The sequence below is a fragment of the Sarcophilus harrisii genome, chromosome 3 (assembly GCF_902635505.1).
Source record: "Sarcophilus harrisii chromosome 3, mSarHar1.11, whole genome shotgun sequence".
In the NCBI taxonomy this organism is placed as follows: domain Eukaryota; kingdom Metazoa; phylum Chordata; class Mammalia; order Dasyuromorphia; family Dasyuridae; genus Sarcophilus; species Sarcophilus harrisii.
In genome coordinates this window covers 540,599,033-540,624,699 of record NC_045428.1, presented here as the reverse complement: position 1 = coordinate 540,624,699, position 25,667 = coordinate 540,599,033, and the positions used below count along the sequence as shown (strand labels likewise).

The 25,667-nt window shown below is 43.3% G+C and overlaps 1 protein-coding gene across 4 annotated transcripts in view; it reads right to left on the bottom strand.

Moving 5' to 3' along the window:
• Positions 1-16,729: 16,729 nt before the first annotated feature.
• The window catches only part of MAP7D1 (MAP7 domain containing 1), a 27,327-nt gene continuing 18,389 nt past the window's right edge, over positions 16,730-25,667 (bottom strand). For 3 of the 4 annotated variants that reach the window (XM_031962144.1, XM_031962145.1, XM_031962147.1), the window contains 9 exons: positions 25,292-25,620; positions 24,755-24,932; positions 19,419-19,578; positions 19,212-19,316; positions 18,905-18,958; positions 18,705-18,762; positions 18,320-18,428; positions 17,913-18,109; positions 16,730-17,444 (listed from right to left, as the gene is read on the bottom strand). In XM_031962144.1, coding sequence (XP_031818004.1) covers positions 17,434-17,444; positions 17,913-18,109; positions 18,320-18,428; positions 18,705-18,762; positions 18,905-18,958; positions 19,212-19,316; positions 19,419-19,578; positions 24,755-24,932; positions 25,292-25,620 — 1,201 coding nt within the window. In that variant the 3' untranslated portion in view covers positions 16,730-17,433. The remainder of the gene's footprint in view (positions 17,445-17,912; positions 18,110-18,319; positions 18,429-18,704; positions 18,763-18,904; positions 18,959-19,211; positions 19,317-19,418; positions 19,579-24,754; positions 24,933-25,291; positions 25,621-25,667) is intronic. The other variant, XM_031962146.1, reaches the window with a different exon arrangement.

Genomic DNA, 25,667 nt, shown 5'->3' with positions numbered 1-25,667 from the left:
TACCACAATTTATTCAGCCATTCTTCAACTGATGGACATCCATTCAGTTTCCAGTTTTTAGCCACTACAAAAAGGGCTGCCACAAACATTCGTGCACATACAGGTCCCTTTCCCTTCTTTATAATCTCTTTGGGATATAATCCCAGTAGTAACACTGCTGGATCAAAGGGTATGCACAGTTTGATAACTTTTTGAGCATAGTTCCAAACTACTCTCCAAAATGGTTGGATTCGTTCACAACTCCACCAACAATGCATCAATGTCCCAGTTTTCCCCGCATCCCCTCCAACAATCATCATTATCATCTTAGCCAATCTGACAGGTGTGTAGTGGTATCTTAGAGTTGTCTTAATTTGCATTTCTCTGATTAATAATGACTTGGAGCATCTTTTCATATGACTAGAAATAGTTTCAATTTCTTCATCAGAGAATTGTCTGTTCATATCCTTTGACTGGCAGAGCTTTAGAACAAAGAGAGATGAGTTTAAGCCATAGCTGGAGGGCCAAAACTTAGAAACCTGCAGATTTACATAGATATAAATTGCTTTGTAGCCAAATAAAAGTACTATAAATGGGAGCTAGGTGGAGGTTTCTCCCCCTCCCCTTTCCCTTTATGCAGAAAATGCTTGTGTTTAAATTCCAGGTGGTTTTTGAACTCTAATGTTTAGATTGATTTATTTTTAGAAATTTATTGCTCATACATTACCTTTATTCCTGACTATATCCTTCCTTCCTCTTCTATCCACTGAGCCACCCTTTGTAGCAAATAATTTTTAAAAAAGAAAGAGGAAAATAAGCAATTATCAAAAAGAAAAACTATAAGTCAACTCGGTTTTAAAGTATACACAAAACTCCCCAAATGTGCAAAGTAGGGAGGGAAGTGCATTTCCTCAGCTTTTTTTCAGGATCGAGCTCAGTCATTATAATTACACAGCTTTCCATTTCTATTTCTTTCTTTTCCCATTTGTATTGTTTTACATTCTATTTTATTTATTGTATCGTATTAACAGTGTATTTTTTCAGGTCAGGATTCAAACACTTGACTCCAAGTCTAGCATTCCTCTTGCTATACTAAAGTGCAGGTTTCCTTCTAAGTTACGCCCCTCCAGCTATGGCTCTTAAACTCAGGTCTCTTTGTTCTAAAGCTCTGCCGGGTTTTTTATCTAATCTTTGATGACAGTTACCACCTCAGTAATTTGATTATCTTGTCTAGACAAGCAGGAGAGCTCCTTGAAGACTGAGACTGGGTCTCCTAGTTTGAAGGAGGTCCCCGGGGGGGAGGCTGAGAAAAAAAGAAACTGGTTCATAAACTGGAGGCCCCATGTATCAGGGCAGGAGTGGAAGATCTACTTCAACTAGGGATGCTGGGAGGGAGAAATCCCCAAACAACCTGGGTGAGCCTTTGGGGGTAATAACTAGAATTTATATAATACTTTCAAAGGTTTGCAAGGGACTGTATATGTATGAACTTATTTGATCCTGACCTGGGAGGAAGGTTATTATATTATTGCCCTTACTTTACAGATCAGGATTGAGAAAAGTTAAGTGACTTAGTCACCCAAGTAGTGGCAATATTTGAACTCAGTACTTTCTGACTGGAGGTATAAAACTTTAACCATTGACTCACTTACCCGGCTTGGGAAGGAAGGCATAATGAGAAACTTAGCCTTGTCTTCCCATCAGTTTAATAATAACCAGCGTTTATATAACATTATAAAGTTTGCAAAGCACTTTGCATGTGATAATTCATGTGATAACCCTGAGAGGTAGATACTATGAAGAGAGTTTCACATTTTACAGTTTTTCAGGGGGGTCGGCTTCCCAGTCTCTCCTGCTAAGAGGAAGTTTCCTCTCAATCCCAACTGATGCCCACTATATACATACTCTCCTGTACATAGAGAGGGACTCTACTTATGCAGACAGCTCCCTCCAATATATACACACTGCAACACAATCTTACAGTTTTCTAGTCACCGACAGAAGCCCACAACCATACACCCTGAAACCATAGATCCATGCATCTTACACATGGACAGAAACACAGACATCCATCCCCATCTCCTTCTTTTTCAGGCATAGATTTTGGCCTAATTTGTTCTAGCTATACTCCCCAAGAAGTAGGGCAAAGACTAAGGAAAGAGTTAACCCTAGAGAATATTTTCCTTCCCCTTCCTCTTCCCCCACCAGCTGTGACAGTGCAGGGGTGGAAAGGTGATTGTTTGCCAAGTGTCAGAGAATAGGGGAACAGTCAAACAGTATTCTACAGCATTACTGATGAGGCTGAGGTTACCCACCTCAAAATAGAGAAGTAGTGAGCTAATACACAGAATAAGACACATTGCTGGACAAGCCAACAGAGGGATTTGTTTTATTTCACTATACTTATTTATTACAAGGAGTCTCCTTCCTGCCCCGGGGAGGCAAAGAAAAAATAAATTCTTGATAATTGAAAAAGTTAATTTAAAAATAGGAATAGGGGAGTGTTCTCTGGCTCTGATTAGGTAAGAATGATTTATTCTGGTTCTTGGACCAATTGTAAATTGGGAGTTTTGTCTCTTAGCGATGTTCCTTTACTGCTTTCTGACGGTGGGATTTCCCCCTCTCTTCTCGAACTCCCATATTTTGCTGCCACCACCCCAGTTCTTTGCAGCAACTTTACTCTAGATGTCGTCAAATCTTAGATTTGCAAGCAATCCTCTCCTAACCACACATCCCACCCAACCAATAGGAGCTCCTCTCTCAGACACATGCTAGCTAGATGACTCTGGGCAAGTCCTTTAATCTGTTTGCCTTAGTTTCCTCAAAAGTGAAATGGGAATAATAATAGTATCTAAATGTCTGGGTTGTTGTGAAAATCATAGGCATTTAATAAATGCTTGTTTGATTCCTTCTTTCTTTTTTTCCTCACCAGCCATTCATTAGCTGCCCAAGTATCAGTTAACATCTGGTGCCCTGGTAGCTGTCCCCCACACCCCAAATAAAGTGAGCAATGAGCTACAGCAGATGCAAGTGTGCTGCTAATAGTAATGGCATGCTTGGGTTCTTCTTTATGACTTATTGCCAGAAATGATCTTGCCTTCAGAGTTACTTTGCTGGGAGGCAAAGCTAGGGAGGGAAAAATAAGACCATAAGATGTAGCCATAAGAGAAAGGAGTATGGGCTTTAGAAGTATTCCAAGAAATATTAAATATACACAGCATTTTGTAAACCTTATAGAGTTATATTAATGTGAGTTATTATTATTGTTTGTCATATAGTCTCATGTTGTTTGATAGAGTTGAATAAAATGGTCCTAGTTCAAGTGACTATGTTGCTATTATTCTCTTATATTTAGTGCTCTGTAGACAGTTGAAGTAGGTAAAGTAACTGCTTCCTGTACTTGAGCAAAAGTATTAGGATATCAGATCATTTTCTCTAGATTCGTGGACAATTGAATTAGATAAAATAACTGCTTTCTGGAGTTGAACAAAAATATTAGGATGTCAAATCATTTTCTCTAGATTCATGGATTCATCCTCAGTTAAACTCTAACAGCAGATAGAGTGATGGGAGTGATACATATCTCATCCTCTTCCTTTATGGTTTGGATTTCTGCTAGGCCTCTATATTTAGAACGTGTTTCACTTCCTTACTCATCATCCTTGTCATTATCATCATCATCATCATCATCAAATATCAAAGTCTGCTGATTCAAAATAAACAGAGCTAAGAAAACATCAATGAAAGGCATAATCACCACAACATAATAAAGTGTTGCAAAATAGCAAAGAGCAAACACAGCTCCAAAGAAGAAATTGAAGAAAACACTTCCTCCCCATTCCTTTGAAGAGGTGAGAAGTCCATGGGTGGGAAACATTGCATAGATTTTTAGATTTTTTCAATGTTTTGTTTGGCTATGAGAGGAGTATCAATCAGAGCAGATCAGAGCTTGAAGGGTCCTAGTACTCATTATGTGTGCTCTCTCATTTTATAGATTAGGAAATAGACATCCAGAGATGGGAAATGATTTATCCCAAGTCACATGATCATAGAGTAAGGTCTCCTAATCCTAGAACAAAAAGGCTTCCTTCCATGTGAACAATTGATATTGCTTGAATATATCAGATTTAATTTGATTCTACAAACATTTAAGTGTTTATCATTTTAAAAGTATTATACAAAGTATTAGAGAAAGAAAGATTTAAAAATAATAGCTCCTGCCTTTAAGAAACTCACTGTATACTTGGTGCAATAGAATAGAAAAAAGAGGTGGTGTAGAATAGAGAAACTATTGTACTCTGGGAGAATAAGTAAGGTAGTAAGTAGGAAGTAATGCAGTAAATAAGGTACTAAGAAACATAAGCAATAGTTATCATGGTGGGGAGAGAATTATATTTCTCTATCAAAAGACATAGCCTGTGAATCCTAACCATTAATTCATACAGGATAATGATAAGATATCTAGCATAAGAAGACAAAATCAGGAGTTTCAACCTCATTCCCCCCTCCCCCTCCTGGTTTGTTCTCCTCTTTGTCTGATTGCTGTTTTTTAGCCTCTTTTCCTGGTTTATCATCCATCTCCTGCCTACCTTGCCATAGATGAATGGAAATGAGTGATAAAGAATTTATTAGGTACTTACTATGTGCTAGGAGCTGTGTTGTGCTAAGGGTACAAATACAAATAAGCAAAGAAAATTCCTCCACTACCAATTTTAAGGAACTTTCATTCTAAAAGGAGGAGGAGACAACAATGAACTTGCATTTAAGGGGGGATATGACAAATAAAGTGAAACTGTAAGTGTTCAGCAAGGAAGTATGTTAGAGTTTGATTTGGAAATTGTCAAGAAGTGATGTGGAAGAGGCATTTGTTATTCAGTCATGGATTATTCCTCGTGACCCCCTTTGAGATTTTCCTAGTAGAGATACAGGAGTGCTTTGTCATTTTCGATCCAGCTCACTTTACAAATGAGGAAACTGAGGCAAACATGGTTAAGTGACTTGTCCAGAGTCAAACAGCTAATGTCTGAGGTCAGTTTTGAATTTAGGAAGATGAATCTTCCTGACTCCAAGGCTAGCACTGAGCCACCTGGCTATCCCTCTGTATATACTTATATATGTATTGTAAAGAGCTGGAACTCTGAATAGGTGCACTGGAATTGAACAACTGAGCACTTAAGGCTAATTACTGATTGGATAATACTCTGTTAGCATATGCTTGGAAAATGGCCCTTCCCACTATTCTGTGCTGGTTGGATCTTCTGGTGTATACAAAGAATTGTAGGAGGGATTAGGGGGTGGAGGAATACAAGCCAGAGTCACTTTGGAGGAGAACAAGAAGAAGGGAGGTCAGGAGGCAGAGAGCTTGTGATGGCTTCGTCCATCTCCTTTACTTCTCCCCCTGAAGACCAAGGACTTTTGCTGTTCCTGACTCTGGCTGATTCTGGGGTCAACAGGGAGCTAACCCGGTGTCCACATTTGGTGCCCATGTGTGGACCAAGGACCCTAATTTCACTGAAGAAGTCCCTGGTGCCTGGGAAATAGGGTGAGTATTTTAATAGATAAATAGGGAACTTATTTTGTTAAGAGCTAAATTAACCTTTTCTAGCTGAAATGGGGCAAATATTAGGAAAAGACTCTCCCCCATCCCCAGCCTCACCCCCACCCCCACCCCGAGGGGGCTCTATAGAAATCATACTCAAGTTGATCAAGGGACAAGGCTTACTTGTAACTTGGGAGCAGATCACTGGACTCTTGGGTACATTAGAATGCAAGTCCCCTTGGTTCTTAAAGGAAGAAGATATTGGAAAGTAGTAAGAGATCAACTATGTGAATACAACAATGATAAAGGTCCTGATTCAATTTCCATCAAAGCATTCTATGTATACAACATAACACAATTGGCCTTAAAGAATCCTGCAAGTTATAGAAAAAAGAAAAGTTTTAAGAACAGCCATATAAGGAAGTGTGAGGAAAAAGAGGAAGACAAAGAACAGATTAATGGCAATATCGTCAGAGGGCATGAGGAGTTAAGTGAGGTTAAAGGGCATGGTGATTCTTGCTCTCACAGGGTAGCTTCAACCCCACCTACATCAGAGCAGGTTATTGACACGCCCACATCAACTTCACCTTCAGGGATGGAGGGAGGAGGAGTAGTGGGAGGAGCAGTGATATCACCAGCACCCCCCCCCCCCCCCAGCAGCCAACCCCTCCTATGACTAGATTGCAAAGATTGCAAAAGGCAGTACTTAAAGCCAGAGAAGAAGGGCAGGATTTAGCTGATTTGAGAATAGGAATATATCCTGTGATTCAACACTTTAACTCTTCAGGTCAAGAAAGCAGAAGATACACTCCTTTTGATAGAGAAATCCTCAAAGACCTGAAAAAGGCTTGCACTCTTTATGGGGCTACATCAGCTTATGTTAAGATGTTATTATAGAATTTGGCTTATGAAATCTTAACCCGTAGTGACTGGAAATCTATAGCAAGGACATTCTTAGAACCTGGACAAAACTTGTGGCTTTCTGAATATACTGAGCTCTGTAGGATTCAAGCCTAACAAATTAGTCAAAGTGGAGTTAATCCTCCAATCACCTATGACCAAGTAACAGGAGTAGGTTCTTATGCAGACATTTCAGTACAGATTAATTATCCCATAGCAGCATATGAGCAAATTGCTGCTGCTGCTATCAAAGCATGGGGTTTTAACCCCCAGTAAACACAACAAGGGAAAAGTCTTCACAAAAATTGCACAAGGGCCAAATGAACCCTTTGCTGATTTTGTGGGACGTTTGCAGACAGCTGTCATACAAACTAATGGTGAAAATGCAGTAACAGAAATTATAATAAGGCAACTTGCTAAAGAAAATGCTAATGAGGTTTGTAGAAGAATTATATAGCACTATGCAAGGATGCTCCTTTAGAGGAGCTCATAAGACGCTGTACCACAGTGAGCACAAATACCTTTTATAGCCAGGCTATGATGCAGACTTCCCAAAATCTGAACATGGGAAGATAGGGTCCCTTTTGGCACGGGACTTCCAGAGAGACTCGTCAATGCTTTCAATGTGGTAAAGTAGAGCATCTGAAAGTGTAATGGGCTGAGGTTTGAGTTGATGCACTGAGGTCCCAAGTATGTGAGGCTAAATAGTAATTGGGCTATACTCTATTAATATACATGATTGGATAAAGAATGGTCCCTGCCCACTCTCTGTGCAAGTCCTGATGTGTTGTATAGGAAATGATGGTTTTGGTGGGTGGAGGCAGAGAGAGACAGGAAGAGAAGCTGGGAGAGATTCGGCCTGGGTTCGATACTCCTAGATGCTGGTCGTGTGGCTGCTGGTCTAGCTAGCTTCTTGACTCAGCTGCACACATTGCTATCGCCGATTCTCTTCCACCTGCGATCCTTCTTCACTGAGAATAAAGACTGACGATTTTCCCTTAACCTGAATTCCTGACTCCTGCTGATTTAAAAATACGCGATCTTCACATGAAAGCTTAATGTTGGCATAGAGACAGAGTGAGAAAATAGGGTGGGAGAACAAGACCCAATATCCCATGTCCAAAATGCAACAGAGGCTTCCATTGGGCATCAGAATATAGATAGGTTCAGGGAAACGGGATGAGGGGCCCAGCCCCAGGGCCCAAGACAAAAAACACTTGGGGCAGCCAATGCTATACCCAGAGAGTGTCTAGAAGTCCAGTACCCAGACATGTCCAATCAGCCAGGAAGCAATCTGATGGGGAAAGGGGATTACATAATCAATCAGCCAGGAAGCAACCTGAAGGAGAAAGTTGTATGCAGCTGGGACAACTGAGATACCCCCTGGAGAGATCAACTCTGTTCCTCTCCAGCCTATGGATCCCTTGGCTCTAGGTACAGTAGGCTTGACCATTTCACCTCCTGAGAGTACTCACAAAACAGGGTCCATTCATACACTGATGTGGGAAACTGGGGAATGTGTAGATAATATCCCAGTCACTAATACAAGTAGACAATGTGTGACTTATCACCTAGGAGAAGTAGTAGCATCAGCTTTACTGATACAGACTCTTAATAAGCAATCTGGTGATAGTTGCCCAGATTCTGACTCCAAGCAACAAAATCCAGGAATATTCTGGACAGCAGCCGTGACAACTGACGGACGTATGCTCACTATATAAATGACATTCCATTAGAAGGATTGGTAGACACAGGTGCAGATCATACAGTCATTAGAGGTGTCAACTGGCCCAGTCACTGGCCAAAGATTAAGGCAGACAGCTACATGTCTGGCATAGGAGGATCAATAACAGCTGAGTGAGTGCTACCCCTTTGAGATGGACTTTTGAAAGTGAAACAAGAGTTTTTATTCCTTTTATAGTTGAAAAAATCCCCATCAATCTGTGGGGAAGAGACATTTTACAACAATTAGGATTACAAATGAGTACTTCAATATTTTAGGCAGGGCTGCTGTTGAAGGCCTGCCAACACTCTCACCTGTTCCTATCCAATGAAAAACTGTTACACCAGTGTGGACAGAACAGTGGCTCCTAGCTAGTGATAAAATTCAGGCCTTATTAGATATAGTACAGGAGCAACTTGACCAAGGACACTTAACAACCTTCTCTAAGTCCTTGGAATTCCCCAGTATTTGTTGTAAGAAAGAAATCTGGAAAATGGAAGATGTTGACTGATTTAAGAAAAGTAAATAAACAGATGGAAACTATGGCAACTCTTAAGCCTGGACTTCCATCTCCTACTCAGTTGCCTAGAGAATGGCCTCTTTGGGTTATAGACATTAAGGATTGTTTCTATTCTATCCCTCTAGATAAGGAGGATATGAAAAGTTTTGCCTTTTCAGTGCCCAGCATTAACTTAGCTGAGCCTTATAAAAGATATGAATAGACAGTTTTGCCACAGGGAATGAAAAACAGCCCTATTATGTGTCAAATGTATGTTGCTGCTGCTCTTACTCCAGTAAGAAAAGAATTTCCAAAAGTAATGTTATTACATTACATGGATGATATATTGGGATGTTAGAAGTGTGTCTACAAAAGACCATAGAAACACTAAGGAACTACAAATTGCAGATAGCTCCAGAAAAAATTCAGACATGCTTCTTTTCAATATTTAGGATATGAAGTATACCCTAAGGTGCTTACAGTACAAAAACTTTCCTTAAGAACAGAGAAGTTAAACACCTTAAATGACTTTCAGAAATTGATAGGAGATATCCAATGGATGTGTCCAGTGTTAGGCTTGACTCCCTATCAATTATATGACATTTTAAGGGGAGACAGTGCTTTAAACTCACCACGCCAGCTTACAAAAGAAGCGCAAGAGGCTTTGAGAGAAGTTGAACTGGCTTTATCCAATGTGGTTGAAAGAGTTACTCAAAAACCCTTGAAAATATCAGTTTTTGCTGCAGAAGAGAAACTCACAGCAGTCCTTCATCAAGGAGACAGTGTGATGGAGTGGGTGAACCTCCCGGCACAATCAGAACAAAGCCTTACTCCTTACCCAGTGCTTGTGGCTAGGGTTTTATTAAAGGCCATTAAGCAAACAATATTATCTGGGATAAGACCTAACATGATATATGCCTTTTATACTAATGCACAAATTAATGTATGCTGTGAAACCATCCCAGAGTGGCAAATTTTATTAGCCACGGCTCCAAATTTTACACATGGGTCTCCATTAAAGATAATCAGACTATTACATAATTGGCAATGAATTCTTGAAGAAAAGGTTTCTAAAGTTCCTCTTAAAGGACCAACTATCTTTACATAATATTTGTGCTGTATACTCTTGTGACTTAACTATAAAGAGAGTAGTCAGAACTCCTTTTCAATCCACTCAGCAGAATGAATTGTATGCAATCATTCTAGCTCTTATTATCCAGGAGATAGAAATATAATAACTGATTTGGCCTATTCAGTAGGTGTAGTCCAAAGAATTGCCACAGCCCAAATAAAATTTGTAGCCTCTAATATATATCAGCTCTTTAAGGAATTTCAAGAGCAAGTCAGAAAGCATCCAGGTAAGATTTATATCTTGCATGTCCACTCTCATGGTGGATATCCAGGTCCTATTTTTGATGGTAATTCAAAGGCAGATAGCCTTCTAACCATGTTGGCCAATACTCCTTTATTTCAGGCAGCCCAAGAATCTCATTCTAAATATCATCAGGCTGCTCGAGCTTTACGTTTACAATTTGGAATAACAAGAGAGGAAGCTAGGAACATAGTAAAAGCCTGTATGGCTTGCCTTCCTTTCCACGCTCCTACACTCCCTCCAGGGAAGAACCCTCATGGTTTGAGACTCAATGAAATTTGGCAAATGGATGTGATCCATTATAAATCTTTTGGTTGTCTGCCTTTTATCTATGTTGTGGTAGACACCTTTTCGGGATTCACCTTTGCAATACCAGCAGCAAAAGAGACAGTGACAGTGGTCACTGAATTCCTCACACAAGCATTTGCCATTATGGGTGTGCCACAAGCAATAAAAACAGATAATGGACCTGCATATACTTCTAAACATTTTGCACACTTTTGTGCACAGTATCAGATTTTACACACCATGGGCATATCCTTTAATCCTCAAGGACAGGCCATAATAGAGAGGAGAAACAGAGACATCAAGACACTCCTCCAAAAATAAAAGAAAAGGGGAGCCATAGGTAACCTAGAGAACTTCTAAATCTAGTTCTTTATACTATTAACTTCCTGATTTTTTACAAAGATGCACTGGCTCCAACAGACAGGTTTTATAACCCACTGGAAGGTCAGTGTCCAGTGCGAGCAGCTCCACTATCTTTAGATAATCACCAGGTGATGTGGAGAGACCCAGAAAGTGGTGAATGGAAGGAACCAGATAGGTTAACTGCTTGGGGGAGAGGGTTTGCTTGTATCTCCACAGACAGAGAAGGAATCAGATGGGTGCCAATGAGCTGTGTTCGCCTTGTCCTTGGAGAAAGATGGAGCAGACCCTTGAAACAAAGGAGAAGACCCAAGAAACATCAGGTGGTTCTGTCGCTGACTGTGCCCACCACTGAAAGATCATGGCAGTTACAGCATTTGTATGGACATCAAAAATTATTGGACTTCAAAACTCTCAGGAATCATTGGAATCCCTGAGACATGAAAAGATTGTTGTAGGACTTCAAAACCCTCAGCAATCATTGGATTCTCTGAGACATGACAAGACTGTTGTAGGACTTCAAAACCCTCAGGAATCGTTGGATTCTCTGAGACATGACAAGACTGTTGTAGGACTTCAAAACCCTCAGGAATCGTTGGATTCTCTGAGACATGATAAGATTGTTGTAGGACTTCAAAACCCCCAGGAATCATTGGATTCCCTAACACATAAAAATACTGTTGTGGGGATCATTGGATTCCCTGACTTGTGAAGCAATGGACAATAGATCGGTTTTGGACTATCTCTTGGCTGCTGAAGGAGGCATATGTGTGATTATTGTTTACATACCCTCCTTCTAGGACTTCTGGAAATCTTTTACAACACCATGTTGATTCATATTGTTTGCTATATCACTACTTGCATGTACAATTCATGTTTGTTACACCACATTGAACTTATACCGGCTGTAGGGAGAGTCATCACTAATAACCTGTGAGTTATTGCTATGTGCTTGTGTAATACCCCCCATGCTGATGGGTTTGTGCATACCTGTTTCTAGTAAGACCCTTCAGCCCAGAAACCCACTAACAATATCTGGCTTGACTCCTCACTTCCTTTTGGTGCTTTTCACCTCCCTTCCTGAGATGTCAGGGAGGGCATGATCATCTCCTTTTTAGTACTTTCACCTCCTTTCCTGAGAAGTCAGGGATGGCATGACCACCTGTGTTCTAAAACAAAAGAAAGCGGGAGATATTAAGGACTGAAACTCTGAATAAGTGCAGTGGAATCAGACAACTGAGCACTAAGGCTAATTACTGATTGGACAATACTCTATTAGCATATGCTTGGAAAATGGCTCTTCCCTATTCTGTGCTGCTGGATCTTTTGGTGTATATTGAAAATTGTAGGAGGGATTAGGGGGTGGAGGAAGACAAGCCAGAGTCACTTTGGAGGAGAACGAGGAGAAGGAAGGTTGGGAGGCAGAGAGCTTGTGACAGCTTCGTCCATCTCTTTTACTTCTTCCCCTAAAGACCAAGGACTTTTGCTGTTCCTGACTCTGGCTGATCCTGGGGTCAACAGGGAGCTAACCCAGACTTCACAATGTATAAATCATCTTCCTAGTTGGAATGTAAATTCCCTGATGAAATAGATTATTTCACATTTGTCTTTGGATCTCCTATGCTTAGAAGAGTGCCTGGGACATAGTAAGCACCTAACAGATACATATTGTCACTGAGCCAATGAACATTTAAGTACCTCCTATGTGCCAAGCACTATGCTAAGCACTAGGAATAACAAGAAAAGCAAAAGTCAGTCCCTAAATCCAAATAGCTCACAACTTAATGAAGGAGGCAACATGTCAATAATTGTGGACCAACAAGCTATAACCAGGACAAATTGGAAATAATAAACAGAGGGAAGGCACTAACATTAAAGAGAAATCAGGAAAGGCTTCTTGTAAGAGGTGAGATTTTTATTGGGAATTTAGAGAAGCCAGAAGTCAGAGCTGAGTGTGAAGAATATGGGAGACAGCCAGTGAAAATGCCCAGAGAAGAAAGATGGAATTCTTTTTTAAAGGAATAGCAAAAGCAGTGGGATGAAAGTGGGATGAAGGTCAAGGCTGGGAGGGAAAGTATGAGAAAATTGGAAAGATGGAGGTAGATTATGAAGGACTTTGAATACCAGAGTTTTATATATTATCTTAGAAATGATAGGGAAGCAGTGAAGTGTGTGTGTGTGTGTGTGTGTATGTGTGTAATGTGTGTGTGTGTATGTGAGAGAGAGAGAGAGAGAAAGAAAGGTGATGTGATGTGATTTGACCTACACTTTAGAAAGATCACTTTGACAGCTGAGTGGAGGATAGATTGTAGTAGAGAGAGACTTAGTTGCACCAAAGAGAAGGCTATTATTGTAACTGTCAAGCTGTGAGGTGATAAGGACCCATTCCAGGATAGTGGCAGTTAACAGAGGAAAAAAGGGGGGTATATGATGTTATAAAAGTAAAATTAAGAGGTACTGGCAAAAGATTAGATATTGGGAATTATAAAGGGCAAGGTCTTAAGGATGACATCTAAATTTTAAGGAAGTTTGGCAGGGGGAGAGGCTGTTTGTTTTTGAGGGGGAGATGAGTAAAGTATTGTCTCCCTGATTAGAAGATAAATTCTGATGGAGAAAAACATGATAATGGATATGAGGAATTAGCCTTAGTGAATGAACCAGTAAAACAACTTACATAATAATTCCATTAAATTCCATAAGGATTTATTAAGCACTTATGTGTTAGGCACTGTGCTCAGTAGATACAAATAAGGAGTTTACAATCTAATGGTAGGAAAAAAACACACAAAAGGAAAGTGAAAAGGGGGAGTGGTCATCTGGGAGAGCTATAGATGGAAAATGGAAAGTAACCTGGAAAATACTGAGCTCTCTATAAAGAAAGGAGGGAGGAGTTTACTGCTCCATCCTCCAACCTTCCAATCAAAGGAGAGAGGGAACTGAGAGAGTTAAGAAGATGCAGAGTATATCAAATCAGAGTCAGTTACCAAGGGGATGAGATTTTAGGTAATCAGCTTTATACCAGTAGAGGCTTGATGCTCTGTGGAGTCAAAACCAGCCAGAATTGTTGATGAAAACTGAAGTTACAACATCATAAAGAAAAAAACCACTTTGAATAACTAATCATGATTCAAGAGAACTTGAGATGAAGCATGCTATCCACCTGCTGATAATGAAGGGTAGATTGTAACATATCTTTATTGAACATGGCCAATGAACATTTGTTTTGCTTGACTGTGTTTATTGCTAAGTTTTGCTTTTTCCTTTTTTCCCCCAATGAGAGGAGGTAGGAAAGAAAGGAGAGAAAAATAGATTTTTGTTAATTATAGGGAGAAAAAAAAGTGGCCAACAGACCACTAAAGAGTATAAATACCCAAGGAATAGTGTTAAAAAAAAAAAAAAAAAAAAACCATGATGGAAGCATACAACCAGGAGTGAGTGATAAATGGAGACTTGAGGAATAAAAACCTGAAGGCTATGCTGGAAGCACATTGATAGATCCTTCATGGAAGATTTATGGTAGGACCAATGAGATCATAACTCCTTATCAAATTATTCTCTTCCCTAGACTATATGCTCCTTAGGACATTGATTGTATTTAAAAAAAAAAAAAACATTTTTTTTTCAGAATAAAAATGGACACATATATAATTTTTGAAACAGATATACTTGGGAAAACTTATATGAACTGATGCGGAGGAAAGTGAGCAGAAATAGAACAATTTATACAAAAACAACATTGTAAAGATAGCTAACTTTGAAAGACAGGATAAGTACTCTGAATGAGTAAAAAATAGAATTTTCTAGTATGTGCAGTTTTAGAAACAATATTTTTAGTTGCTCCCCTGCATATTGTGCCCCAAGTGATCACCTCCTTTATCTATCCCAACGTCTAGTTTTGCTAATATAGCTAATAACCTGGGTTCAGAACAGTTTGTATAACAGGACAAGTTCATCAATGCAAATGGTCTCCTAGCACCCAAAAGAACTCTTGATCAAATACTTACCTACCCATCCTCTGTCAAAGAGGTGACGAACTCCAAGTGCAGACTGAAGCACTAGCGAGGAGGAGGTGAAGGAACAAGTTTTTTTTTTTGTTGTTTTTTTTTAAGGGGACATGGAAAGAATATGATGAGGGAAGGTGGGTTTTCATGACAGAAAACAATTTTTATATATATTTTTTTGTTACACAGAAAACTGCTTTGTAAAACCTTGGAACACTATATAAATACAAGCTATAATTACTAATATACTTTATTTCATTTGATTATTACAACAGTTCTGGAAAGTAGATATTATTGTGCAAATGGAAAAACTGGGAGCCAGGAAGGTTAATGGCCTTCCTAGGATCACATAGCTAATAAGCTTCTGAAGCAATACTTGAAGTCAGGTCTGCCTAATTCCAAATTTAGTGCTTTACCCACTATGGAAGGCTGCCTCTAGAGTCTTAACTCAGGTCTTTTTCCATAGTATGAGTTTAATCAATACTTGCTGAACTCAATTTTCTAGAGCCCATAAACTTAAAATAAAATTTAGGTTACAGTAACAGGTTAGATTACAGTAACAGCTCAAAGCCTCCAAAGGATATAATATTTCAAGGGTTATATTTGTCAAACCTTACCTAGGACACATACAGGTTTTGTTCCAGCTTTCTGGATAGGCTTTATCTGGATAGGCCCTAGCCTTGACAAGTCATCTTGCAAATATGTGTCTTTGGCCATAGGGGAGAACAAATCTAGAAAGTCCTTCTCTAGGACTAGGATAGGGTAGAGGTGGGGTGGAAAAAACATTCTCAGCCAAGTCCTCACTCTGGACATAGGGCTGAATAAAAAAAATGATGAGTATCCTTTGATTTAACAATATACTTGGCATAAATTCCAAAAGATTTTTTAAAAAAAGAAACAGGATCTATACGTACAAAAATATTTATAGTAGCTCTCCTCTTAGGGCAAAAAAAAAAAAAAAAAAAGTAAGTTGAGAGGAATGCCCATCAATTGAGGTAAATTGTGGTGCGATTGTGATGGAGTATCTTTGGGAAATGATAAGCAGAATGCTCCCTGGAAGATGGGCTGAGGCAGCCCAATGTTATATTTGGAGGGCATACCAGATATATGGAATTTAGAAACTAAGTCTTACAAATTAAGTGCAGTGGAGATAGAGAGCTCTGCCTGCCTGAAGTCCCAGAGATGAACTGGTTGATGGAAGGGAACAGCTGAGTGGGTCAAGAAGCAGAGCTGGGGGAAAGGGGATGTTGGAGAAGGACAGCTGGGAAACCAGATCTCTAGAGAACTGGGACACTTTGGGGAAGATTCTCAGGGGAGAAGGGTTAGGGGAAGGGAAGATGAAATAACCCATATATCCCCCTTCCCCCAAACCTTAGCATCTGTGTGTAATGAGGAAGGGATAAGTTCTTGATCCAGGGCCACCTCCTTCCTTCCATCAGGCAGACACTCTTGGGGACCGGGAGGGAGGAGAGACAAAATCTGGATCCAGTCACTTAGGTTACTGGAAATCAGACCCAGCTCTCCACCCCCTCCCACCCCACCCCCCCAGCTCTGCCCTGCTGACAGTTACACCCGGCCACCTGCTGCAGAATTGTCCTCTTCCTCTCATTTTGAAGAATCCAGGCTCCTTGTGAACTATGTTCAGGGCAAGGGGACAGAGTGAGGAAGACTCCCTCTAAGGGCTTGCCCCCCAATTCCAGAGTTTTGTTCTCTGCTTCTGTCCTTAAGCCAGGGCATCTCAGTCCCCCCCCACCCCAGAAAGACCACAGACCCTCAGGGGTGGGGGGGTTAATGGGTGGGCATGGAAGCTTTTTGGAGAATGTACTTCTCACCAATGGGATTAAGATGGAAGGTGAATGGGATAGAAAGGAATGCCTGAGGCAGGTGCAAGGTAGGGAGAAGGGAAAAGGAAGGAAGTTACTTCCAGAGGGCAGATGCTTGTTGGAACTACCCCCCTCTCCCCAGCCCCATCAACAGTTACCAAGGAACCCTAACCACCCAAGAGTGGTTTCAGAATCCAGACATCCCTTTCTCCCCTTGTCCCTGCCCGCAGAAAGTTGAAGCAAAGTTGGCAGGAATCTGGCTTTATTTCCGGATAAGTTTGTTCATATGCTGTAACACTGACACCGAGGTTGGGGTGGATGTGAGTACAGGCTCCCCTGAGTTCCCAATATCCCCATTCCACCCCTCTCCCCACACTGGGGCTACTCCCTCATTGTAAGAGCCTAGGGGAGGCCCTTTGGTTACCCTTAAATAGAGAAAAACCTCCCAGTGAAGTCCTGGGCTGGCCCAGCCCCAGGGGGAGAGGGACTGGGCCCAGGAGGGAGGGGAGGCATGCTATATACATTATTCACAGACATTGTACCCAGAAGGTCACTTCCAAGAGTAAAAGTGAAATACTACAAGTGAGACCCAGTCAGTGGCAGGGGTGTGAAGATGTGTGAGAGAGGGAGGGGTGTGGGAGGCAGGGCCTGGCTGCAGCGATGGCCAGGGACACCGTCAGTCTAATAAGGTGCAGATTAAAAACAACACACAGGATGCTCCCTGGGAACCGGGAGACCCCATCGCCCCTCCCGTCCTCGCTCTTCGCCCAAGCCCCAGTCCCAGCTCCAGCAGTTGTCTTGTCTTTTGTTCCCTTCTTCCTCTTCTTCCTTTTCCAGGGGGAAATCCCTGGGGGGGGGGGTCTGTGGCACTCCTGGGGTGGGGGGCACTGGGGTGCCCTGGCTTGAGGACAGAGGCACAGTGCAGTGCTCTGGAACTGGGGGCAGCCCCTTAGAGGACTTCTGGGGACAGAGGATAAAAAGGGGATGTAAGTCGCAGGAAAAGCCAGCAACTTTTGAGTCACCTTGGCAAGCTTGGAAGAGCATTCTGGGATAGAGCTGGGGGTGGAGAATGAGTCTGGGCTAGTGGGGGACGAATCTAGAGGAGCTGGAGGAAGAAGGGAGGGGCACTTGGGGAGGAAACTGGGGGAGATAAGATGGCCCAGGGATAGGGAATTATTCAGAGAGGAAATCTAGAGGAAGGATTTGGTGGGAAGTCTAGGAGGAACAGAAGGGATTTGTCAAGAAGAGGAAGGGGATCCTGGAGGGAAGTATAAGTAAAATTGGGGGAGGACAAGAAAGATTCCGGAGAGCAAGGAAGGATGTTTTGGTTTGGAGAGAAGGACAGAATGAATGGAAGGTATCAGAATAAGTAGGGATTCATAGGAGAGGGCTAGGAAGGCAGTGGGTGATAGGGGAGCACTGTGATACCTGTGACCTGGGGAGGCTGCACCACAGTTTTCTTGAGGAAGGCCTCAGCCTCAGCAAAAGGCAGCAGAGACTCCCCAGTTCTGCTGAGGGGACTCCCCTTTTCTCCAGGGGGCCCCTTGGGAGAGAAGCCGTTCTCCTGGTGCACAGCAGCTGGTTGCAGTCCATTCACCAGTGGCCCCGCCTCTTTCCCCTGCATGCTGTAGGTACAGAGTGGGGCGCATTCTGACTCCCGCTTCCTTGGTCCTCCAGGGTGTCCCTCCAACCCTGAAGGCTCCTGGAAGCCTTTACAATCCTACAAACTCTGCCCAAGGTCCCAGTAACCTCAGAGCAGGGGGAGAAGTCCTGTGCACCCTCCCCTCTCTGAGGTATAGGCTGGGGGAGGAGGCTCTAATTCAGGGGTGATATACCTCCACTGAGGCTCCTGAGGAGGCTGTCCCTCTCTTGGCAGAATCTCCTTTTCCAGGCCTTTGGCCAGGGGTTCAGACACCTTCTCAGGCTCAGACACCTTCTCAGATTCTGCAAGGAAGAATTCCCAGAGGGGGAAGGGGCCTCAATGGAAGGTCCCTTCCACAAAGAGGTTTGTGAAAAGGAAAAGCTTAATGAGAGGAGGATTCAGTTGGAAAAGGTCATCTATGGAGTGGAGGGCTTTAGTGGGGAGGGAAGAAAAGGGGTCAAATGAGGGGGAGATTCAGTGGGGAGGGAGCCTCAGTATGGGAAGAAGTCCCTGAGCCCTCCCCCACTTCACCTGTTCCCTGCCCAGCACTCCCCACCCGTGGGGAGGGCCCCCAGTACCTGGGCTGGAGTGGTCGGCTTTGGCCTCCTTCCCATTGAGAATCTTCCTATCCACCTTCTAGTTGGGTGGGGGAAAGGGGGCGGGTCAGAATGGTGGGGGACCCAGACCAGACCCTCCGCTCCAAGGGAAGCCCCCTCCCTGCAGAAGCCAACCCCCTCCCGCAGCCTGAAGACGCCCCCCTCCCCCGGGGGAGCCAGACCTTAGAATCGGCCGCCTCCGATTTCCGAGTCCTCTTCATGATCTCCTCCAGCCGCTGCAGCCCAAGGAAACACCCACCCATTAATCATCATAACAATGATAAGAGCAGACTCTTGTCCAGACTTTGGCGATCTGAAGGGCCCTTCACCAGAGACCCGCTTGAGCCCGGCCCCAAGCCTCAGAAGAGGGCTCAGCAACCCCCGCCCTGGGCTCCCAGTCACAACAAAGCGGACCCCCTCCCCTAAGGGGCGGAGGAGGGGTGGGCAGCTCCGCACAGACCCTGCTCCTCCTCCCCGCCGCATCCCCACCTTCTTCCTCTCCAGCCGCTCCTGCTCCTCTCGCTGAAAGTGCTTCTCCCGTTCCAGCCGCTGCCTCTCGGCCTCTTCCCGGGACCTAGCTTCAGCCTCCTCCTTCTGCCAAAGGGACCCACAGTGAGGGCTAGGCCGGGGTCTCCAGCCTCCCTGCACCCGCAGCCCTGGCCCAGCCCCGGCCCGAAGCCAAGCGCCCCCTCGCACCTGCTTCTGCAGCCTCTCCTGCTCCTCCAGCTCGGCCTGGGCCTTCTCCCGGGCCTCCTGCTCTTCCCGCTGTTGTCTCTCCTCCTCCCGCCGCCGGGCTGCCGCCTCCCGTTCGGCCCTGGCCTCGGCCTCCCGGGCCAGCTGCTCCTCTCTCAGCCTCCTGTGGGGGACGGGACATCCGGGAGTTCAGAGCCCAGCCCTCCCCACCTTGAGGAGACTTCTCTTCATGAAAAGGGGGACAACCTCCATATAAACACTGGTCCCCAACCAATCAGCTCCAAAGCTCTGCCTGAAGATCACCAAGGATGGGGAACTCACTGCTCCCAGTCCAGGACACTTCTTCCCCCTTCCCTCTGGGCCAAACAGACCCCTCCTCCCACTGCCGCCAGCCCTGTCCTTTGCCATCAAGTAGATTCCCTCATTCACATGATGACCCTTCAGCCCCTTGATGACAGTCACTCTGTACCCCTTCCTTCTCCCACTAAACATCTCTAGTTCCTCATAAGCCTGACTCCAAGTCTTTTCGGTATCCTGTGAGATGGGTAAATTAAAGTTTGCCAGTATTTTGTTAGATAGGTAATGGCAATGGGGACACTGAAAGTAGGATTTTGTTATTCAGTTGTTTGTCATGTTGGGCTCTCTGTGACCCCTTTTTCGAATTTTCTTTATCTTTGCTGAGACAACTGAAGTTAAGTGACTTGCCCAGGGACACACAGCCAGGAAATGTTAAGAGTCTGAGGCCAGATTTGAACTTCAGGTCCTCCTGACTTCAGGGCTGGTGCTCTATCCACTGCGCCATCTAAGCTGCCCCCATTTTGAAATTTTCTTGGCAAAGATACCCAATTGGTTTGCCATGTCCTTCTCCAGGTCATTGTTACAGATGAAGAACTGAGGCAAATAGGGTAAAGTGACTTGCCCAAAGTCACACAACAGGTAAGTATCCGAGGCTGGATCTGAACTTTTAAAAATAAGTCTTTCTCTTTGAAACCTCACATGTGCACAATCTAGCTGGCAGTTCATCTTTATGAGTTGATTTTTCTCCATTGAGTCAAATTCTTGTTTGTAATCAAACAATGAACATAATGGGATATTATATTCTTTACAATTTAGTCAAACCATGTGACTGGAATGATGTGGCCAGTTGTAGAGAATCCTCTTTGAAAGGCTGTCTATTCCCTTCTCAAATTTTCATCAAGGATACCCCTCCTTTATATATAAACCTATAAACATTGTGTAAGGATGAGAAAGTGTGCCTCTGGATCAAAAGTTACCAATATCTTTTAAAACCAACCTTTCTATATAACTATCTATCTCTTTATCTCATTGAGTAAATCAGAGGCTTGGAAGCCCCTCCCTTCTTGCTAAGGGAGGAATATCCATATGTTGGATATTCTATTTTGGGAGGTTTCATTATTCCTCCTAACACCTGGCTTAGGACATGACACATTGCTATCTGCAGTGATGAGAGATCTTTGATTTCTCAACTTTCTGGTAGCAATGATGACAGATCATCACAGGTGACACATCATACTACCTGTATTCATCCGTAGGAAGTTCTCTCACTTGCCCCTGATCTCATACAGCATGAGTGGCTCTAATACAATTACTATGTCAAAGACCCAGGGACTCAAAGCCTTAATCATCTGAAGGGCTGGGAGTTGACAGCATGGGAGGAAGTAACTCAGGAGATGACCATATTTGATTTGTCTTAGATTGCTTGCCATTTGAGTCTTCTAGATAAAATTGATCTCACTGAAATATGAAGTCATATATGAGAATAAACAGATTAAAAAGGGAGGGGAGATGGTAGGGACTAGAGTTGACATGTGCTGTATTCCCATCAACAGTCTCCCACTTCTTCAGAAGAGTATGTGGGGATGGAAGACACCTTTTCAAATCTTTTCTGAACTGTGGTCCGTACCCCACAGTCCTCCACAGATAGGTATGTGGCAATAAAAGATGCCTTTTCAATCTTATAATTATGGAAGTGACTTCAGAGATAATCTATTCCAACCCTCTCATTGGAGTTAGAGGAGAAACTGAGGCTCAGAGGTTAAAAGATTTGTCCAAAGTCAAGTAGCTAGTAAGCATTAGAGCCAGGAAATAGAATCTGTTAACTCCAAAATCAACTTTCCACTGTATCATACTGTCTCCCAAACAAGGATGTCAATCCTATCCTGCCATGAATAAAGTGACAGCTTTTTGAAGAAATACACGAATACTGCTTTTGAGGGCCTCGCTGCTATATAATGCCATACTAGTGTATATGTGTTTTTTTTTTTTTTAATATCCCTCTCTGAAATATCTTGAAAATCAATCCCTGAGTCCTTTTAAACTAGTATCACATTCAGCACTCTGATAATTTCATTTCTAAACTCAAATTTCTTAAATATCATGGACACTTCCCTTAAATAGAACAGTGGATACTGAGGTGTTCAAGTTTAAACTTGTTTCTATCGTTACTGATGATTTGAATAGATCCCTCTAGAACTGTCATTCTTTTTCATTGTCTTCCTTTCATTTCTTCTAAGTACTTTTACCTGAGTTTCATAACAAGATTTCCTGCAAGTTTGTTTGATGAGAAGAAAAGGTTTCAAAATCTTCTATCATCCTAAATGCATCTCTTTCATTTTCTTAGAGAGGTGGGGGATTAGGGTGCAGGATGTTGCAAGTGTCAGACATGCTGGCTGGTTTGCTTGTTTTTTGCTTTTTTTCCCCTATCATCTATTTTATTGTTGTTACAAGGGAAGGTTCATGGGTAAGAAGAAGGGTCAATTCAGAAATGTCTTTGATGTAAACATAAAAAAGTACCAATAAGATTCTAATTTTTTTTTTTTAAAGGTGAAATCATCTATCCTCTGTAATACTTTTCTTATGTTCTAAATAGTTCTCACTTGATGCTTTTTATCCCTACATATTGAAGGAGGATTTGCTGGGGTATTTTCTGAGCTCTTTTACTCTCCCAAGTTCTGGCAATTAATTTCCACTGGTTAAATTTCACTAAGAAATAGATAGCAATAATTATAATGAATATTTTTGCTTTTATCCCTTTCCCATTGTTCTGCTTCAAGAACTTATTTTAAAATGGTCATACTGGAGCTTTATAATTGCAAGCAACAACTTATTCTTCTAATTTGATATTAATTTTGACATGTATTCTTTGCAATTAATGATTTGATTCCACAAAGACAACTGATTTTGATTCTGAAATAATTTGGAGGCAGTGAGGTAATGTGGTGGACAGAATACTAGGCGTAGTGCCAAAAAGACTTGAGTTCAAATTTACCTTCAGACACTTATTAGCTAGGTGACCCCAAGTAAGTTATTTAACCAATGTTTGCCTCAGTTTCCCTATCTGTAAAATGGGGATAATAAAAGCACTTGTAGAATCAAATGAGATAATAATTGTAAAATGCTCAGCACACTGTCTGGTACATAATAAGCACTATATAAATGTTATTATTATTTCTACATTGATAAATAGTACTCTTCTATTACGATATAGTTAAATTACTGTTTTCTTTCTTTGTTTCTTTTTCTTTTTTCTTTTTAGTAATGATGTTAGGTATGCACCATGTGTCCATATCTTGAGGAAAACTTTTATTATATATAGACATGTGACCTCTGAATCATCTACTTCCCTCTGGTCTCTTTTATTCTTAATTAGAAACCATGTTGTTCAATGTATTATTCACTGCCTTTTCCTGTTCTATCTTTGCTTTGAAATCATCAAACACCAAGACCTTACTTGTCTTGGTTTGGAGAGTCCTATTAGGTCTTCCTAGAATTTCTGTATTGCATCCTTGGCAAGCTCCAGATGCTGACACACAAGTTATAGACACAGACATAGAAGTTTCATGGTGCTCCCTTCACCCGTGCTCATCCTGAACTTTGCAAGGCCTCATGGGAAGATTTTCTTGTTGATCTTGGGTGCAGTACAGAAATAATAGCAGCTGCAGACCCTTTATTACCTTCTCCTTTCCAAGGAAAGCCTGTGATCTAGCCTGTCATTTAGCTGACATTTTTATCTTGTGCCTTCATTAAGCAACAAAAATGTCAGTTCATTTGTGATTTGGTTCTTCTAGGAGGGAATCAGTACCAACAGGTAAGTTATGATGCAGATGGTGATTCTCTCTCCCACTTTCTACCCCTGTCATCATCACTGTGTGAGCAGGACAGGTGGGCTGATGGCCACTGACTCCTTGCTTCCCGAGTCCCCCATGGCCAAAGAATTTATCCTTTAGTGCTTAGCCTGCTGGCGTATTCAGCCGGACTGATCACAGGACAGTAGGAACGGATTTCAGAGGCACCTAATCCAACTCCCTGACCCCATTGTACAGATGATGAAACTGAGGTCAGTGAGTTTGTGACTTGCTAAATAAAAGTTCTGCAGGTGGTGCTAAGTGACAAATGTCAGAGGGCAGACTTGAATCCGGCTCTTCAGACCCCAGAACTAACAATCTTTTTACAGAACCACACTGTCCTGATGCTCAGTGATAAAATATAACCCAGCCCTGGACTATACTCATATTCACAGGACCTGAGGCGGCTTTCACTCTGCTAAAATAGCCTTTGGGAACTGCTCTTGAGCAGTATTTCTGGGAAGTGTGTCAGTGTCCTTAAAATGGAGTATTTTTACCGAGCACAGGACAACTGGACTGTTGCTTTTTTCATTCTGGACAAGCTGGTGCTAATGTTACATAAGTCTTTTTGCATGCTATAACTAACCCATCTTGAGCTTGTAAGCCACTAAGACCCCCAGTTCATTCACATGAACTACTTGAACAGTCATGTCTCACCTAGTCTGAGTGAGGACTATTTTTTAAGCTTAGGGGTTGGACATTGACTCCTATAATTTCATCTTAATGGATCTGGTGTCTCCTTTCAGCCTGCCATGATTTTTGAGGAGCAATCATGTGGTATGTTAGCCCTTCCTTCTAGGATTAAGACATTCACCAAATTCACAGACATCTATAACTTCATTAAAATCAGTAATAAAGTTATTGAGCAAAACTGGGCCAGGACAGAGCCCTGAAGCCACCACTAGAGACCTATTTCTCAATTCAGACTCAATTTTCAGCACTTCCCTCCACTTCCAGAAGACCATGAAATGTGTGGGGACACATTTCATCAGATTCTGATAAGGGCAAGTGCCCGTGTTTGAACAATCTGTAAGGACTGAGGGGCTGAGGAAGGGGAGGGAAATGCGGCACCCACTGACGGGGAAAGGGCGTGAGGGCGTTTGTCTACGCTTCCTCCCGGCAGTCCCAGGCCTTCGTGCCCCCGTCCCCTGCCCACGGAAGGACCCTGGCGCAAGCCTCCGTTCTCACACTCACTTGTCCCGCTCCTCCTGCTCCCGCCGCTCCTGCTCCTCCCGCTCCCGCTGCTCTCGGGCCTGGCGCCGTTTCTCCGCCAGCAGCCGCGTGGCCTCTTCTGGGTCCGTGGTGCCGGCCGTGGGTTTGCCAGAGGTCGGAGGGGGCGTGGGGGCTGGGGGCAAAGCTGGGATGGTAGTACCTGAAGAGAGGCCCAGACCCACCCGTCAGGGCACAGGCCTTGGTGCTCGCCCTGGCTTCTGTCTGTGCAGAAATGGAAACCCTCCTACTAACCCATGTGCTGACCTAAGACATCTCTTCTCTCCACTGGCTCCCACCGTCCCCTAGATCCCAAACCCTGCAGAGCCAGATGGGAATGGGATTGCTTCCCCACACCCCCGCCAGCTTGGGGAACAGAGGCCTGGGGACCCACTCCGTCCTGCCTCCCCTCAGACCTTGACTCTCAGAGAAGGATCTCCTCCTGGGCCTGCCCCCCCCCCCAATCCCCTCCTCAGGCCTGAGGCCTCCCCTTCTGCCTCAGGGCTCCCCGAAGAGCCCTACCTGAGGGCGGCTCCCCAGGAGCCTTAGCCGGCTCTGCCCTGGGCAGCTCCTTGGCTGTCGGGGGGGCGGCCGGCGAGGGCGAGGCTGCAGCGGCTGGCTCCTTCTCCTCCTCCCTGACCTTTTCCTTGTTCTTCTCTTCCCGCGCAGACGGGCCGGGGCTCTCCTGAGCCTCCTCCTTTCTCCGGGCCTGTCTCTTGGACGTGGCTGTGGGGCCCCGAGGGGAGGGAGGCTTGGGAGGCAGGCCGGGGCTCGGGCCGGGACTGGGGCAGGGAGAGGCTGGCCGGTGCCGAGGCGTGGAGGGAGAAGAGGGCCGGGTCTTAGACTTGGGGCTGCAGGGGGAAGAGTGACAGCTCAGAATGGCTGTGGATCCTCCTCG